This window comes from Barbus barbus (assembly GCF_936440315.1).
Source record: "Barbus barbus genome assembly, chromosome: 31".
Lineage (NCBI taxonomy): Eukaryota > Metazoa > Chordata > Actinopteri > Cypriniformes > Cyprinidae > Barbus > Barbus barbus.
In genome coordinates, this window is record NC_136759.1 from 14,723,754 (window position 1) to 14,742,882 (window position 19,129).

Here is a 19,129-nt window from a genome sequence, read left to right on the forward strand (position 1 = left end):
ATGTCAAATGACACATAAGAGCAAATTCAAGTGCTCTTTAGAGAGAACTAACCTGAATGACTCCAGTGCTTATTTCTCAGAAAAATGGAATTTAAAAAACCTTCTACCAAACTATACGCACAGGATTGTGTGATGTTATACGCTGCCTTTGAAAACCAATCAGATGATTATGCAAAGTGTCATATACACATATTCTCTTAGGTATAATTAACAAAAATATGTCAGTTGCAATTTGTATATTGCATGCAATGGTTTTAAGCAGTACAGATCACTAACTGGACACTGAGAACACTACTGGGTACAGTACGGACTGTCTTTACCTCAAGGGACACATGATGCCTTCTCTTATGCAAAGTATATCTTACAAGACATACAGGGCAACTAATGCCTTAGTGAGAATAGTCATTAATGTATGCCAAGTAAATAATATGTTTTAGCATAAAAAATGCATATATCATATAAAGGCAGATTTAACTCATACATTCACAACAATGAATATTATGATTCATTTTTGTGGGCTTTGTTTAAATTTTAGTACTTTTTCACAATTTCTCTGTAAAAAGGATAAAGTAGCAAAGACAGTTTTAGGCCTCAACACAATAGTACTATACAAGTAATAACTGAATGCATTATAGTTTTTAAAATGATGAAATAAACAATTTTTGTGCTTTTGCAGTGTCTTCGAGTTATTTCATAACTGAGCAAGAGAGAGAACGGGCCACTGCGAGGGGGTGGGGACAGCTGTCTCCTCATCTCGGGTGTTGTGATGTAGCTTCTTTCCTTTTAGAACCTGAAACCCCAATCATGGGCCGCAGCTGTCCAATGAAGCTCAAGCATGCATGAGCCGAGCAACCAATGGGCGGCAAACATCGAGGTATATAAACCAAGGTCTGACATCTTGCAAAGTTGGGCAACCCCTACATTGGCTTGGTGAACAGGATCTGATCCCAAGGACTGTTACCTTTTCTCCCATACAGGTAAACTCAGCTACAGTTCAGAGATTTTACAAGGGTGGGAAAAAGGGGAACTTGAAACATGAAAAACTTCAGCAAAAAAGGACATAATACATTGCACTTTATGTGCCAAAATATTTCCCCATACAAATTAATGAAACCTCATTGGGGTTAATGACCGGATCCCTGATGCACAATATCTGGATTCTTCTGGAATTACTCTCTTGATTGTTGGAGTATTAGAAATGCTGTGTTTCATGTTTTTAAAGTTACTTTGCTCGTGGCAGACCTGTAGAAAGCTTGTCCTTGCCTGATAAGCTTCAAAGAGTCATAATGCATTGGAAAGCTATTAAGTAGGCAGTCTGGAGTAGATTTGCGGTCCACGACAGGAATGATCTGTGTATGCGCTTAACACCTGCTGTAATTCGGTGCAAGGTCAAGTAATCTGGGGGAATTTATAGCTGATGTATTTTACTCAAGTCTATTTATAATACTTCATATATTGCATTCTTTTTGTATGAATGCAACTGTATCCAAAACTGTGAAAATGTGGACAAATAGTTTAGGATGATTTATCACTCCTAAACTGTAAGCTTTTGATTTTTCTGTTAATTACATTTTGCAAAAGTTAAATCGATGTGGGCGTAATACCAATTATGGGGCGAGTGTGCATGCTCCACCCCCAGCAGAAATTAGAGAGGTGAATGTGCTATCTGCTTTGAGTGACAGGAGTGAGTTTGGCACCCATGCTAAAAATATCACCTGCTGTCTGATGCATATAAGCATGCAAGCTATTCAACCACCACTCCATGTAGAAATATGAGGTGCTGGTTAGACATACCACCATATTTTGTTACTAGGAGACTGAAGTTTACTTGGGACACAAAATATAGTATGCATTAACCTTGTCTGCAACTGCTGGCATCTTAATCTGGAAACCAGTGCTGCTTGTCCTTGACCGAACGCAAATGGGTAGTCGGTCATAAACCTCTGTTTCAATGTCAGCGTTGGTTCCCCTTCTTTCTTGGGTCCAATGAGTAAGCTACACCTTAGTAGGCCTGGGACAATGTTCCTGGTTGTCCACCCTAACAACAGCTCTGCAGACAAGATTTTCAGAATTATCTAAGATTTCAAAGCACATAGTAAGTACTTCGCCATCTTACTTTACTACTTTTCTATTGGCAGATCGCAGGAAAAGTGCAATCATGACTAAGAACTGCAACAACGATTACAAGATGAAGTTCTCTCTGGAGGAGGAGTTCCCTGACCTCTCCCAGCACAACAACCACATGGCCAAGGTCCTGACTAAGGACATCTACAACAAACTCAGGAGCAAGTCAACCCCCAGTGGATTTACCCTGGATGACTGCATCCAGACCGGTGTGGACAACCCTGGTAAGCAGAATACATTCCCCCATAACAGCCGATCTTTCGAGATACCACAAGCAATGTTTTAGTTGTTCTAGAAGATATATAAAGCACTACCTTTTGACCCCAATTCAAGGCCATCCCTTCATCATGACCGTTGGCTGTGTGGCTGGTGATGAGGAGTCCTACGAAGTCTTCAAGGAGTTGTTCGACCCCATCATTTCTGACCGTCACGGTGGCTACAAGCCCACCGACAAGCACAAGACTGATCTGAACTGCGAGAACCTGAAGGTACGTTAAAGTTCTTTACATTATCATGGTTGTTTTACTCTACTGTGGCTGATGTTTACCTGTGCGCAGGGTGGTGATGACCTTGACCCCAACTACGTTCTGAGCAGTCGTGTGCGTACTGGCCGCAGCATCAAGGGTTTCACCCTGCCTCCCACCAACAGCCGTGGTGAGCGTAGAGCTGTGGAGAAGCTGTCTATTGAGGGTGAGTGTCAGTGATATTATGTCCTGATATCCACAAAGCAACATGCATGGTCTTACTGACGCTCCTCTCACAGCTCTGAACAGTCTGGATGGCGAGTTCAAGGGCAAGTACTACCCTCTGAAGGACATGACTGATAAGGAACAGGAGCAGCTCATTGCTGACCACTTCCTGTTTGACAAGCCCGTGTCCCCCCTGCTGTTGGCTGCTGGCATGGCTCGTGACTGGCCTGATGCAAGAGGCATCTGGCACAATGACAACAAGACCTTCCTGGTGTGGGTGAACGAGGAGGATCACCTGCGTGTCATTTCCATGCAGAAGGGCGGCAACATGAAGGAGGTCTTCAAGAGGTTCTGCGTTGGCCTTCAGAAGGTAACCCCCATTACTTTTAATCTTTTGGTCATCTAATGTGAATATAAGCAACTAAAGGCCTGACTCTTTGTTTTATATTGCAGATTGAGGACGTCTTCAAGAAGCACAACCACGGTTTCATGTGGAACGAGCATCTTGGTTTCATCCTGACCTGCCCCTCTAACTTGGGTACGGGCCTGCGTGGTGGTGTCCACGTCAAGCTGCCCAAACTCAGCACACATGCCAAATTTGAGGAGATCCTGACCAGACTGCGTCTTCAGAAGCGTGGCACAGGTGGGTTTGAAATCGCTGAATGTATAAACTGGCAGAGTTACACTGTGATCATCATTTTGAGAGACTCTTTGTGCTTCTATTATGCAGGTGGCGTGGACACTGCCTCTGTTGGTGGTGTGTTCGACATCTCCAACGCTGACCGTCTGGGCTCCTCCGAGGTGCAGCAGGTGCAGCTGGTGGTCGATGGTGTGAAGCTCATGGTTGAAATGGAAAAGAAACTGGAGAAGGGCGAGTCCATCGATGACATGATCCCTGCCCAGAAGTAAAATGGCAAAAGTGCTTTTCTTTTTTTATTTGTTCTTTCAAGCAGTCATGCCATCTTGACTTTTCCAAGAGACACTCCACCCATCTCCTTTTTTTCCATTTTTTTTTCGCTTTCCTTTCTTTCCGGTTGTCTTCGTTTTCCTGCACTTTTCCTTCTTATCTTCCTGTTCCTCCTGTAACATCCTGGGATCAAACCTCCACATAGCTAGAAAACCCTAGCTATGTTGTATTCACCTAAACTTTTTTTTTGGTTGTACAAAGTTAATAAACGGCCCCATGTAACAATCAACCTGTGTTTTAAGTCTTTACATTCTTGTTAAGTCTTGATTTTGTACCTCCAGACACAGCTGTGAACTGGTGGCGGTATACTGGTGCCGTGACCCGCACGGGAGTGAGGTTTAGGGGGGTGAGTGTAACCAACGTAGGCTAGTAAGAGCTGTTGAATGTAAACCTCACTCCCCTGATCTCAAAATGAGGTGCTCTAGCGACTGACACTAGAGGCCGTGGCCTTCATCCTCCTTGTCAGAGCGCCCGCCTCCCGCACCGGAGAGAAGTTGTGGCAGTGCGGACCCGGGGGATTATACATGGTTTGTCATTTCTTTCAGTTATGAAGCTAGATCATGTTTTTTTAAATTATAACAAGTTAGAATATTTGCAAATCTTACACAATATATATTCAACCTGTAATGGAATAAATTAATAGAAATTGTTGGTACAAAGCCAAATGTGTTTTAGATAATTACTCGAATGACTAACACACTTACAGAATAAGACCAAAGAGCAATATGCTTGAATTCATACCTGTATCTCTGGATATCTGGTTTAGAGCTCCCAGATGAGTATGATTTGGCTTCCAAAAAGTAAATAATTAAATACTCCAGAAAATAAGATCTCTGTTATGTATTCCTTGTATATTCCCAATATAATTCCTTGCATTAAGCAAATATTTTAAATATCTCAAAATAAATAGACAGACAAATCACTGGATTTCAGACAAATGTTGTATTAATCATTCTTGCATTTTCTCACATTGCACAGCTCAGACATATTCCAATCTTGACGATGAGGACTTACAATGTCAAATCAGAGATAAACAAAGTCAACAGTCTGTTTGTGGCCATTCAGCACTTCCGGCAAGATAACAGAGGTTTCTCATCAGCGTAACACGTACAAGAGCAACGCAAAGAGCATTGTGTCTCGACTTGGCTCAACAGGATAAATTGCACCATTTGAAGGCAGAACTGCTTTTAAACAGGTGATGTTGCTCACTCAGCCCTAAAGTGCTACGGTGTGACCATGTAATATGACGAATCTAAAAACAAGGAGGCTCAGGAAAGCAGACATCACCTACTCAACCTGCATCACTGGCAAGTTTGACAACCAACAAGATCATTAATAAATGAGGAGAAAACGCTATCACTTTCAGCACTTACATTGCCAGCGGCTCCGCATGTTGTCTACGGTTCGAAATGGTGTAGCATTCACACGTGTTTTTTGTGAATATGGTTATTTAAACAAGGATAAAATTAAACATACTCTTCTCGCCGGCACAGCGGAAGGTTAGAAATAAAAAAATGAGTTAAATAGCAGCAGTTAAACAGGAATGACAATGTATAGAGTGAACACGTGACAAAAAATGGGTGTTAAAAAACAACATGGCTAAGATACCAGGTAAAATCAGCGGTAAAACAAGCCTGGTAAAGGGAGTTCCTTCAGCAGGGCTTTTGTGTGAGCAGGTGCCCAGTTCTCATGTATGTGTGCCAGTCTTTGTAGGCTTAGAGGGGGAGGGGGTGTGGGCGGTGCTACGTTCACTCATCCCATCTTTCTGTCCCATGCTTTTGTCCCTTCCCTCCACCCCCTCTTGCCTTCAGAGTTCGAGTTCTTTGGACACTTTGGTGGCGATGTCCCGAAAGGCAAGCGGTGCCCCCCACAGGCGCTTGAATCGAACACCGCTTGTCTCGGCAGGGCCATTGGGCAGCTGGCACACCTCTGCTTCGAAGGCAACACGGGAGCCGGCGGCTCCGTGAGTGCAGGAGAGGAGGAAGGGCCCGGCCAGGTGGACCTGGCAACCGCAGCCCTGCGCCGCCTCCCGCAGAGCCAAAACCACCTCGGCCGGGTCCCGCGGGCTCCGCACCTTCACATCCCAGCCGCATCGGGGGGTCCGGGGCTCTGTCGCTTTTTGATACCCAGATAGATAGCGACTGTGGAAGGAGGAGGAGGTGAAATGGGTGGGGGGGCGAGGGGGGTGATGTGAATGTGCGGATGGGGGGGGGGGACAAGAAAGAAATATATTAGAAATATGTAAGAGTAAAAAATTAAACTTCATTGAGACTGACTACTAAACTCTGTGGACTGCTAGTCTGTAATATTTAAAAAGGTAACGCTTTATAGTAGTGCTGTCAAACGATTAATCGCATCCAAAATAAAAGTTTTTGTTTACATTATATTTGTATGTGTACTGTGTATATTTATTATGTATATATAAATACACACACATACAGTATATATTTTGAAAATATTTTAAAGTTTATACATTTATATATTCATATTTTATATTATGTATAAATATATTTAATATATAAAATTTTTTTTCTTAAATATATACATGGATGTGTTTGTATTTATATATACATAATAAATATACACAGTGCATGCACATATGTTATGTAAACAAAAACTTTTATTATGGATGCGATTAATCGCGATTAATCGTTTGTCAGCACTAATTTATAGTAAAGTTCTATTTGTTTACATTAGGTAGAGCATTGGGCAACATCAACTAACAAGAACAATCTTTTACATTTACTAATCTAGATTAATGTTCATTTTCAATATACACTATTGCTTATCATTCATGTCAGTTCATATTACATTTAAACTAAAACTCCATGAGAAGAAATTAACATCTAACATAATATACAAATTAACATAAATCTAGACTAATAACTGCTTTAAACATATTGTTTATTGTTAGTTTATGATATGTAATATGTTAACTGAACCCTGTGGTAAAGTGTTACCAACAAAATAGCTTGAAATAAACATCCTAAAAAAGTCTGAAACCCTTCTACAATCAAAAGGGTAGGAAATGTCCAGATAAACACTAAAACCTGTTACCTGTCAGGAGACACTGGAGTTCTTCAGGATAATAAAACCATTTTCAAAAACAGTTACAATCTGAGCATTATTTAAATTCAGTGTGACTATCAGGAAAAGCTGGAGAACATTTTGGAAAGCCTGAATAAAATGTGAATGCCATTAATTAAAAAAAAAAAAAAAAAAAAAGTCAAGACATACACTGCCATTTAAAAGCTTTGGGTCTGTTATATATGCATTTTTAATGTTTTTGAAAGAAGTCTCACCAAGGCTGCATGTATTTGATCAAAAATACAGTAATACTGTGAACTATAATTACAATTGTAATATCCATTGTCTTTTTTCTTTTTCGTTTTTAAATATATTTTAAAATGTAATTTATTCCTGTGATGGTAAAGCTGAATTTTCAGTAGCCATTACTTCAGGCTTCTGTGCCGCATTATTTTTTTGAGTAATCATTCTAATATGCTGATTTGCTGCTTAAGTAACCAAAGAATATAATATAAATTTTGAATATAAAATGTATTCATTTATTTGAAATAGGAAATTTCATCTTAATTTAATTTTAAGACATTACAAATATTTTTACAGTGACTTGTAATCAATTTATTTATTTATAGCATTTATGCTGAATAAAAGTAGGCTATTATTATTTTTTATTTTTTTTTATAAAAATCTTACTGACCCCAAACCTTTGAGCAGTAGTGTATAAAAACATTCATACTTAAATTAATGGGTGCATACAAATATAGGGATAAAATATAATAATAATCAAGCAAAAATATTGGGTAGAGAAGTACTCTATGTTTATGCTGAAATGAACAAAACTCAGAAGAGATTCCTGTGAAGCCATACATCACCTGTCATGCACTACGCACATTATTCCTAAATGTAAATCTCAACCGAATGTAAACTGCATTCAAAGTACATACACTTAGCAACTTTGAACAAAACTATTTTGAGATTAATAATAAAAAATGTCATTCAAACATCCACGTTAAAAAACTGAAATGTGACTTTCTAAATGCAACAGCCAACCACTGTCAGTGAATATGGAAAAGGTAAAGGGGAAGGACAAGTACGGATCTATACAAAATCTACATACATCTAAGCTAGTTTTGATGCACACAGTACACAGTTCTATATAATTAACAAAATGCAGTCACATTCTGATCAGTCTGATCTGCCATGGCACGGATCACATGCTAGAAATTACCTGTATTTTTTAGCCTGACTTTTTGTAGTTGTATCTGTAGCTAAGGAGAAGTAACAGAGAGTTAAAATAGTATGAGGAAGTTTTTTGTTTTTGTTTTTCTGAGCAAATAACATTAAATCATCTATCCGGATGATCGTTTCATGCTATTATTGTTCATTTAGCTCTACCTATTTTCTGTCTTTCTTCTGTTTGAGCTGTTTGCTTGTTTTCTGCAATGAAGAACATTCTGCAGAATTGGAGGATGGATGGCTTATGTTACTTCCTCAGTAATTTTTGTGTATTAAAAAGAATATGGACACACTCACCTTGTGACCGGAGATCTGCAGACTCTCTCAGGTTCGTCTGTGACCCTCAAGAGGAAGACAAAGGTTCATGTTAGGAATCAACCAGCCAATAGAGCGACAATTATTCTTCATCCCACCCTCCACAAACAACCAATCGCAAGAGTTTACATCTAACACCACAGACTGTTACATTGACGTCACCTTCAGCAATCCACAATAATCACCACTGACAACAAAAGAAAATGACGACAGTGATGGATTTACAGGGTAGGATTATGTATTAAATATATTAATTACATTTTTCAGATGTCACCACAAATTGCTTTATGTCTGTTTAAAACAAATTAAAGAAACATTCACAATTGTATCCTTAAAAACTCCATATAAATAAATGTATTTCTTGCGTGTCTGGTAATATGCTTTTAAGTTTATTAATCTACTATTCTACATGAGATGTTAGAACAGTATTAGTAGTTATTAATGTAGCTTTAAACAAAGAACATGCTAGTGGACTGTTATCCACATGAGGGCGCTATGGATCAAGGCTGCTTTTATGAGCGCTTGTGAAACTTTCCATTCATATGATGTAGCAAATGAGGTGGCCAGTGGATTCCCTCTTAAAGGGACAGTACAGGGGCGTCTTCCTCAAACACAACAGTGAAAATGGAGGGTTCTCTGTTGGGTGTAAATAAACCATATCTGGACAGAAAAATTACGTGGTAAGCAGGGGAGGCAAATGAGCTTGGTCAACGGTGAGAATGGGATTTGGCATGAGAGGATGAAATACATGTTACATAACTAATCTGGGTTTAAAGTGGAGAGAGGAAACCCCTGCTCTGCTGGTCCAAAATTAGGCTTTTGTGATAGAACAGTCCAGATGAAAATGGCAAATTTAAATGGTTGCTTCTGCATTTTTTTTTAGTTGTATTAAGTCACTTTAATCACTAGAAACCTGATAAAGACACAGTTTTCCTCAGACCAAGCTAAGTGCCATTCCTGTGAATGGGTAAAAGGTGAGAGTAATGCATGAATGAGTGCATGAAAAAAGTAGTACATGGATGATGCTGGTGTAAAAGACCTCTTGAGCAAATACAAATACAAATACAAGACTTTTTCAAATATTAAAATATCTGCTAAGATTTAGTTTCACAAAATACATTAACAATAACCAAAATAGTGATCCCCCCCCCCAAAAAATTCTTTTTTTGTCACCCTCGTGTTGTTTCAAACATAATTATTTTCTTCTTTTTTAAATTATAAATAAAGACCAGTAAAATCAGCCCATATGACCTGTATGCAAGTCTACCTCTTCGCTGTCGCTCTAAAAACTTATTTGATTCATATATGTTGTGGCAAGACCTTGCACGACATGTCTTGTCATACCATATTCGAAATAAATGCAATTTAAGAGTCATAGCAAAGAGGAAGATTTTCAGCGAGTAACACCTTAAGCAATCGTATGATTTCAGAAGACTTAAAATAGAGTGTAGCTGTTCCTGTGCACTTTCTCCTTGGTTCTGAAAATGTTTTTCCATTTACTTTTTCCCATAGGGACTTTTAAAGTCTTCATTAAAAAACATTACACAACATGAATTAAAGGGATAGTTCACCCAAAAATGAAAATTCTGTCATTAATTATTCAGCCTTGTGTCGTTCCAAACCCATAAGACCTTCGTTCATCTTCGGGACACAAATTTATATATTTTTGAGGAAATCCGGGAGCTTTCTGATCCTGCATGGACAGCAATGCAACAGACACGTTTAAGACCCAGAAAGGTAGTAAGGACATCATTAAAATAGTCCATGTGACATCAGTGTTTCAACCGTGATTTTATAAAGCTACAACAATACTTTTTGTGTGCAAAGAAAACTAAATTATCTTTACTCATAAATTTCTTCTCTTCTGTTTCAGTTTTGGACATGCATTCAGGTCAGAGCACCACGACGCATGCATGTGGTGCTGCTGGCGTTCTGACATAGAATCCGGATACACTGCACCTTGTTTACAATTAGAGGAAGACCCACGCTATATATAAAACAGCCTACGTAACAGGTTTGAAGATTTTGACAGAGAAGATGGCTTGCAATTTTTTTGCCCAGCCTTACTTATTTAAACCAGAATATAGAGACGATTAACTGTGGCTTTGAATGTTTCAGTTGCGTTGCCGTCTATGCAGGGTCAGAAAGCTCTTGGATTTCATCAAAAATATCTTAATTTGTGTTCCAAAGATGAACAAATGTCTTACGGGTTTAGAATGTCATTAGGATGACATGAGTAATTAATGACTAACCCTTAATGTTACAAAGTTTTATTTAAAGTAAAAAAATATTTAAAAAGTGCACAAAAAGAAGGTAGAAGGTAGAAGAATGTGTACTTAGGGAGAGGATTGAAGAATGTGGATGCTAAAGAGTTCTTTTGGTGCAATTTGCAGAGATTCTCAGTTTGGTGGAGATTTCTATGCAGAATCATGGGTAACGCAATTTTTTATAATCAGGAATTCTGCTGTTAAATCTGCCTATTTAATACATAGGTTAATGCAGAATGGTGGCTTCAGCAGAAGCATATACTTTCGATTAACAACCTTGTAGCTCACAGTAGGTCTGTCTCGAAAGGTTTAGAAGTTATGGTTCAAAGCAATACCTCTATGGTGAAAATGAATGGGATTTTAACTTCTGAAACTTTTCATTGCATATGAGTCATATGTCAATTTTTTTTGGAGCTTGACATCTCACACGTATTCCAGAAGAAAGAAAACCATACAGGTTTGGAATGACATGAGGGTGAGTCTGATGATTATCCAAAATGTAGATTTTTGAGAAAATTATCCCTTTAAAATGCAACAAAATAATATGTGTACAAGCTCAAAGAGGCCGCTCTGACACCCAGCACTAACACATGTGGCAAAGAGAGTGGTGAGACTGTGAGTATTTTGACAGACTAAGAGATGGAAAACGGCCACAAACAGGAAGAAAACTTACTAACTGTTTTTGATCCCTGTGGCAGAGTGCAGCCCGAGACTGACTTGTTTGAGCTCTGGCGCTTAGAGGGGTCAAGATTGACCCTAAGAGTTGGTGAAGGGAAGGAAAAAAGGACAGTGAAGAGAGGGACAGTTTGGTAGACAGAAAGAAGGCAGGGAACAGGAAGATCAAGAGAGAAATAAGATTGCAGCAAGGAAAAAAGCAAAGAAACAAATAAACAAAATAGAATTTCTGAGCACCCAACAATAGCCAAGACCAAAAGATAGAGGGACACGAGGGGGAGCAGGTGCCTGAAGCTGTCTGTTAATAACAGAGGAGGCTTGAGGAACAGTTAATGCAGAAAGTACATATGCAAACTTATGCGGAAAAAGGACTTTATCCATTGGATGTCACCCTAGATAGGTTAATCTAATTGGGAAGTTTCTTTTAAGAGATGGAAGTGTTGCTCTAATCTAATAAAAAGCTTCTAGTTGCGTATCCCAGCAAAAGTCCTTCTTGTTGGCTTTCAGCCCAGAGAGGCACATAAACAATTTCACTGAGGATGCTGAAGAGCAAAGCGCCCCATCAGCGTTCCTACACGCTACTGAACATCTCAATTACATTACAGACTCCAAAAGCTCCCATATCTAACTTCATTACCTCCTCAGATTCCACAGGACAATGGGCACCAAACCAAATGAAAGATGACTTTGTAAACTGATTGGCTCCAGCAGTGGAGCCTCTGTCATTCTGATATTATGCAGCTAATGGGCTGGTCACGTCAAAGACGATAACTATAAAGATAACTATAACTAGAAAGTTATAAAAATGTTCTTCTAATTCGGAGACAATAGAGACATAGAGGAATGATATCATTGGAAACACTTTCAAAATGTTTTTTCTAGCTGATGAACAATTAAAAACTCACAAAGCCAATCAGAATCTTACTTAAAGATAAACAAAATGTTATTTGTATGGACACTAATATAGTTTTTATAATTTTTGTCTGTTGTTTTAGATGCTAATTTAGTTAATATACTTGGTGTGGATGCTGTTGTTTTTGCCTTTTCATGTCTATTCATCACTTTTTATTTTTTTTAGAGACTGAATCCTGGTGTCCTCTATAGAGAACATTAAAATTATTTTTCAAAAATGTCATTTTTTTCTTGTGCTCTAAACAATGTAATGACATGAAATTCACAATTTTTTTCCCTGGTAGTCAGGAGGATATAGTGATCATTATAGTTATTATCTGTTGGTATGGACGCTAATGTAATTCTCAATAGTTATCTTCCGTTGGTGTAGACACTAATATTATGATCGTTAGAGTTATTGTCTCTTGGTTTGGATGTTAGTGTAGTTATCATTATAGTCACCGTCCATTGCTGTGGACATTAATATATTGTTCATTGGTGTGGATGTTAATATAGTTATTTTTATAGTTATCTTTATATTTATGGTTCTTGGGATGGATGCTAATATAGTTATTGTTATAGTTATATTTATAGTTATCGTCCATTGGTGTGGACGTTAATATAGTTCTGTCATGACAACTCTCAGAGAGTTTAGCATGGTAATATACATGGCAATGTTAATGTGTTTGGTCTTGGCAGAATAGATCTGCTACGCTGCTGAAGCTGCAGCAGATTAAGTACCAAGACTTGCAACTGCCAATACATGCTGCTTTATGTAATAAATACTGCTGCTGCACATATAGCATATATAATATAACCCCCATATATAACATACATGAAATTACCCCATAGTAGATCTATACAGGTGGAGCTGGGGAAGTTGGAGGGTTTCTTTTCGCACTGCAACTGCTACAGCAAGCACTAGCCAAGTATTTGAATGTTGTGCAGCAAGCTCATTGGCTGCTGATATGAAAAGAAATCAATCAGCTGCACAATGTGATTATATAAGACTGATTTAGAACCTGTGCCATCTAGAGTTTCATGACAGAACTTTGCATTTATAACGTTATATTTATGTTTCTAGTAATCGTTCTCCAGTGTGAACAGGCCTTAAACATCCTCAGACAGCACAATGCTAACTCTATTAGCTGGAATATTTGGAAAGAACGAACTAATGATGTGGAACTTTATTTTTTTAGATCTATAATATTCTATAGTATTCTTAAAGTCATTCTGGTTTACAAGATGAAACCGTCGCTCTCTTCTTACCTGCGGGTAAGTTTTGAGGTGAGCTTAGTGAACAGGTTTGTGGTGGCACGGCTACGGGAGTGTGGCAGAGGGCTGGCTTCATGGGAGAGGGTAGGTGAGGTGGGGGGTGCATGGGTGGGAGGCCGGTGGTCCCGGAGCTGGCCCCCGTGGAAGGTGCTGCGAATGGTGGAGCCCCTCGTCAACCGAGAACGCTCGGAAGATGTGGAGCTGGAGGCCCCGGCCCCAGAGATGCTGTGGGTGGACGGGGATGCTGGAGGTAATCGATGTGACAAGGAGCTGAGGAAAGAGACAAGAAACATGGTTGGAAATTAAATTCCCCTTGTACTGAACCTGGGTGTGACTCGACCGTCATTACTTTTGCTATGGACATGAATGATACCCACCCAGAACAACCATTGTACGATTCTAACAACCACCCAGAACATTATGGTAGCAAGTTTTGCACAGGCAAACATGCAAAAATGCATGTGAAAATGCAAAAATCTAGCTTTAAATAAAGCTGACAGTGCAGTGATACAGTTTGGCTGAACGTCTGATGCATATGGCACATAAAAGTGGAAACACTTCAGGAGTTTCGAAGTGGTCATCGGATTGGTTGAATTATACAGGATTTCCAGGAGACGTGTGTCATGTTCTTTAACGTTCTGCCTGGAAACAAAGATACTGTGACGCCAAACCCCCTCACGAAAGAAGAAAGCCGTTGTGTGATCATTTGACAAATCACGGGTCATCAACTTTGACGACACAGAAAATGGGACGACGAGCGCTCATCGGGATCAACTAAACACTGGATTTTCAAAGTATGTGAAATATTCAAAGTTTGAGGAATATAATCTTTAAAACACATTCGAGAGTTTTACACACCGGTGGTGACATTTCCACACCCTGAAACGTGATGCTGAACGAAACGAACTGTGATTGGTTGTTTGACATGTCGGTCAAACTGACTCATGGGCGGGCCTTGGCTAATAAAAGGTGCCATGGATTACAGACCTTCAGCCGTCAGACCGAGGGTTTGGCTACGCAAGACTATCGTAGCTCTAAATGGAGGTTACTTTGGTAGCAGAATTTAATCCATAAGACACCAAAGTCCAAAACGAAACACAGTAATAGCTCTGTAGTGATACGATTAGACCAATATCAGACCTCGAGGCTCAGAGAGGCAGCTCTGGTTGGGTTTAGTTGAGCGTAAATGTGAGGCAGGATGCTGAGTCACTGAGGCATGAGCTCTCTTGTGTTCTTATTCCCATCTCAGAAACAACCACTTAAGGCTAATTAAAACTGAACCCTTAGCGGAAAAAAGCTTGCACACGACTGCACATCTGAATGCTGGAGACAGAGATATGCAGAGAATGGAGAAGGTTAGAGAAATCTCTTTATTTTCTGTTTATTAAACTAATCCGAATCAGGGAAACCTGAGAGAAAGCCAAACGACAAAGAAAAAAAAAGTGACGATTCAAATTGGTTGAGATGTTAAACGAATCACGATACAATTTGGGGGTAGGAGTTAATAGGAGTGTATCTCAGGGAACTGACAGTCTTTAGAAAAGTTTAGATGGTATTTTCTTTTCATCTTGCCTCTGTATAATGCATATTAAAGTAGTGTTGATAAGAGCAGCGCTGCTTTGTTTACAGCGGCAACCAAAGAAATGCTGTATAGCTGCTGACTGTTCCATAAGCGCCACCTGCTGTCAGAGAGTGAATTTGCATCTCATTCAGCCCGTCTACTGTTGTTGTTTCATGCAGATGTTTTATGTAGTATAGTTTTACAAAACTAAAGTCAGACCATTCTGTGTTTGTTTTAAATTTTGAAATTATACAATCTAATTTAGATAAAAAATTGCTCATGCTGCATGTATGCAGCATCTTTATTTGGATCGTGATTTTTAAATGGAAAGAGCACAGGCAAAGCCTGTTTATGTGAAGAGATTTCTTTTATTTGTGTCATTTGTATATTTGATTTGGGTTTTGTTTTAAAATTTCAGATTAGTTTTGATATTTGACAAAATAAATTTTCACAAATGTCATTGTCCAAGCATTAATAAAAGAACACATTTTCATTTACAATTTGTCTTATATTTCATTTTGTTAAAAAAAATTGTGAGAAAATTGTATTGCGAAAATTAGTATTGGACTTGTATCGCATACTGAGTTGACTGAATCATTACATCCCTACCAAGGACCCCTTGAACACTTTTGGAATCGCTTAGACAAACAGTAGCACAACTCCCCTTTTGATGAGCAATAGGAATAGGGATGCTTTCCATAGCAACCAGCACTACTAATGTCTCAGTTCAGATGGGTTCACAACGCAGACGTGCCGCTCTTAGCACCGGACTGCTTCTGTCCCCTCAGTCTTGCTCATTTTTGGCATAAATCTAACAGATCTCACATGCTGCCTCAGTCTGCCCACTGGCCCCGGGCCACTTCACTTAACGCTCTAAATAAGCTTGCGCTGATGGACATTACACACACACACACACACACACAGGATTTCCTATAACAGTTTCACATATTAGCTTCCATTGGTCGGAAACACTGCAGTTCTGGGCAGAAAATTAATGTGATGGAGGGGTTTGAAACAGCTTGGCTGGGCTGAGTGTATTCAGTGTGTATATGGGGTCCAAGAAATTTGAGACTAGTCTGGGATTTAAAATCTCAGAATTTATGTTTGAGGATTTTAAACAGTAAAATTAAAAAATTCTGTTCAAATATTCAACTTTATTTCAAAGTCAAAAATCAAATATGCAAATTTGTGACTAATATTCATTTTAAAATATTAGTTTTCTCTCAAATCATTACCCTGATTATACTATTAGCAATAAAGATACTGCATTAAATTCTAAAACTCATTTTTGATTTCACTGTGTATTCGTCACATTCTGGTGATGGTGATTCTGCGTGTGTGGACACGTGTACTGTACTAGCTGGGCTTGGAGGAGGGAGGCTTCTTTAGGTCAACCAGTCAAGCAGCCCTGTGACCCAGACAATCCACGTGCCTCCTCTCGTTCTCTTTAAGTCACATGACACCCAGTCTTTGGGCCTCCCCCAAAGAGGGGGAAAAAGAGAGAGGAGGGTGATAGAAGGACAGCTAAGCAGTCACCATCTGCCACTGCTGAAGCATAACAGACCAAATCCATCTCAATAAATAAGCAAACAGAAAAACTACTTTCGGCTTCAGCATGTACATCAGTTATGAAACTTCAATGCACATATACAAATATAAAACACAGAGAAACATTTTACCTGTTCTCTTTCCCATTCTGTAGTAAGGCGTGTCTGTCAGTGCTCGTACGGTCCGTACACACATAAGTGTTTCTACGGGTCATGGCACTGGCAGTGATGTTGTTCTAAAGCATGAAACAGGAAGATGGTATTAAAAAACAAAAACAATGGATTTAAACACAGACATACTATCCTAATATAACCAGCTTTTCTGGCACAGTTGTCCTCAGTTAGGTACAAGCTGTTTGGGAAACATCACGTTATGACCAGAGAATGCCGATAACGAATGTTATATCCCTGGGGAAAAACTGTTGTTATTGATGTATTTGGTGTACAGGAAGTTATGTAACATTTTAATGGATGGCACTTGAACTGTCATCAGCATGATTTATATTTTCTACTCTATTAACAGAATAGTGCATCTAAAAATGAAAATTCATTATCATTTACTTCTGTCTTTTGAAACTTGCATGATTTTTTTCTTTCTGTGGAACACAAAAGAAGTTATTTATAGCAGAATGTCCAGCTTCCCTTTTCCACAGAATGAAAGTAAACGGTGGCCACAGCTGTAAGCAAGGTTAACAGCTTAAATTTCAGGTGGTTCCTTGCATAAATCTATCATATGGCTTCAAAAGAAGTGCAAAAGCCCTAAGAAAGAATTTGGGATCAATCATTAATAAACTCCTTAACAATTAATACTGTAATTAATATTTCCTGTGACAGGATGTACATGATTTCCTGTGCTTGCTTACTGTTGTTGCATTGATGTCTTTGCGGCGGTCAGGGATCTCAGCTTTGTTGGGGTTGTTGGCTGTGCTGACCATGGGACTTGACGGGGGGATGCTGCGACTGCCCACCACACTGCAGCTGGCCTTCCTCGAGGGCAGACGTTCCTCTTTTAGATCCCCCTCTCCTGTACTGGTGGGGCTTCGCTTGGGTTGGGTTACTGGCACTGATGGCCCACCTGACAAACATTATAAATTAAAAATAATGTTAATAATAACAATAATAATAACATTAACGATAAATAAAGATGTTGTTATTAATAATAATAAATATACTTAGTAATATTAATAATTATGAACTAATTATATGAATAATTATAGAATTATAATAATGTTCCATCCTGAATAAATATTACTACTATTAATTAATATTGTTAATATCAACTGATATTAATATGATTAAATTGAATTAATTATTATTATTATTTAGTTATTAAATGCTAATAATAATAATAATAATAATGTAATTATTATTAATAAACTGATATTAATATGATTAATATTTTACTATTAATAAATGTCTATAATAATTATGGGCATATATTAATGATAAAATATAAATATTATTAATATAAATGGATATTAAAAACAATAATTATTATTAACATTAATAATAATAATTACAGAATAAAAAAGAAAAGTCTTACAATTAACAAAAATCTTTAGACAAAAATTCTAAAATACATTCAGGTGATACTTTTTAAATACATCAATTAAAACTAAAAATAATATAAAACTATAATTGGCAGACCTCAGCAGCACTACCATGGATCTCCTGTGAAGACCTCTGATCTAGGCTATTTATACAAATGAAATGATCCATGAGGGGAGTAGGGACTCACAGAAGTCGCTGTGCCTCCTCTGGCGGTGGTAGGTGGAGGCACTGCGCTGGGGTTTAGTGTGGCTGGAGGCAGAGGTGGAGCTGGAGGAGGAGGTGGAGGAGTGTTTGCTGGTGCCATTCGTGATGGGACTGGGCCGCACCCGTGCAAGAGACAGACTGCTGCTCGACCGGGACTCTATGCCATCCTATATGGGAATCATATAAGATATTACAAACTTATAGGATAGCACACATGCTGTTCTCAGGTTAGCGGCAATACCTATCTCACCTCATTCTTGCGGCCTAGCAGCAGATACGTGGCAAATATCTCATTGTACTTCTGTATGCTCAGGGCATCTTTGATTTCATCACGGGTGTAACCCATTCCTACCATCACATCTGTATGAACAGAGAGAGCAAAAATAATTAAAGCAAATAAAAAATATAGTAATTTAGCATACAATATTAACCAAATTTGAGCAATCTGGTTTTAAGTGCCGTGCTAGGATGGTTTGAAGCTACCTTCTGGTTACTACAATGCAGAAAAACTTTTTTTTTTCCTTCAGTAATCTGTCTTGTTACATATAAGAAAAATAATTATACATCTTAAAGGGGTCATATGATGGGATTTCAAGTTTTCCTTTGTCTTTGGAGTATTACAAGCTGTTTGTGCATATATAAGATCCGTAAAGTTGCAAAGACTAAAGTCTCAAACCCAAAGAGATATTCTTTATAAAAGTTAAGACTCATCCACGACTTCCTAAAATGCCCCCATATGTCTACGCCACTATGTTGGATGATTTGCATAACACCGCCCAAAAGAAAGAAGGCATAACTTTTAT

At 38.6% G+C, this 19,129-nt stretch overlaps 2 protein-coding genes across 4 annotated transcripts in view; one reads left to right on the forward strand and one right to left on the reverse strand.

Moving 5' to 3' along the window:
• Nucleotides 1-785: 785 nt before the first annotated feature.
• Nucleotides 786-4,762, forward strand: LOC306851398 (creatine kinase M-type-like). The gene is made up of 7 exons (XM_079387592.1): nucleotides 786-977; nucleotides 2,139-2,348; nucleotides 2,458-2,612; nucleotides 2,682-2,814; nucleotides 2,888-3,183; nucleotides 3,267-3,456; nucleotides 3,544-4,762. The coding sequence occupies exons 2-7, from the start codon at nucleotides 2,159-2,161 to the stop codon at nucleotides 3,720-3,722; spliced, it is 1,143 nt and encodes a 380-aa protein (XP_079243718.1). The 5' UTR covers nucleotides 786-977; nucleotides 2,139-2,158; the 3' UTR covers nucleotides 3,723-4,762.
• The window catches only part of LOC306851397 (MAP/microtubule affinity-regulating kinase 4-like), a 42,646-nt gene continuing 28,221 nt past the window's right edge, over nucleotides 4,705-19,129 (reverse strand). The window contains exons 11-18 of one of the 3 annotated variants that reach the window (XM_079387590.1): nucleotides 18,577-18,686; nucleotides 18,310-18,493; nucleotides 17,435-17,646; nucleotides 16,704-16,807; nucleotides 13,458-13,733; nucleotides 11,296-11,378; nucleotides 8,338-8,382; nucleotides 4,705-5,921 (exon numbers count right to left, since the gene is read on the reverse strand). In XM_079387590.1, coding sequence (XP_079243716.1) covers nucleotides 5,857-5,921; nucleotides 8,338-8,382; nucleotides 11,296-11,378; nucleotides 13,458-13,733; nucleotides 16,704-16,807; nucleotides 17,435-17,646; nucleotides 18,310-18,493; nucleotides 18,577-18,686 — 1,079 coding nt within the window. In that variant the 3' untranslated portion in view covers nucleotides 4,705-5,856. The remainder of the gene's footprint in view (nucleotides 5,922-8,337; nucleotides 8,383-11,295; nucleotides 11,379-13,457; nucleotides 13,734-16,703; nucleotides 16,808-17,434; nucleotides 17,647-18,309; nucleotides 18,494-18,576; nucleotides 18,687-19,129) is intronic. The other 2 variants (XM_079387591.1, XM_079387589.1) reach the window with 2 other exon arrangements.

Excerpts from the sequence above, each read along its gene's own strand:
- LOC306851398 (XM_079387592.1), top strand. The coding sequence starts at position 2,159 with ATGACTAAGAACTGCAACAACGATTACAAGATGAAGTTCTCTCTGGAG. Across the intron at positions 2,815-2,887 it reads GGAGAAGCTGTCTATTGAGG|CTCTGAACAGTCTGGATGGC; the intron begins GTGAGTGTCAGT and ends CTCCTCTCACAG. Across the intron at positions 3,184-3,266 it reads TCTGCGTTGGCCTTCAGAAG|ATTGAGGACGTCTTCAAGAA; the intron begins GTAACCCCCATT and ends TTTATATTGCAG.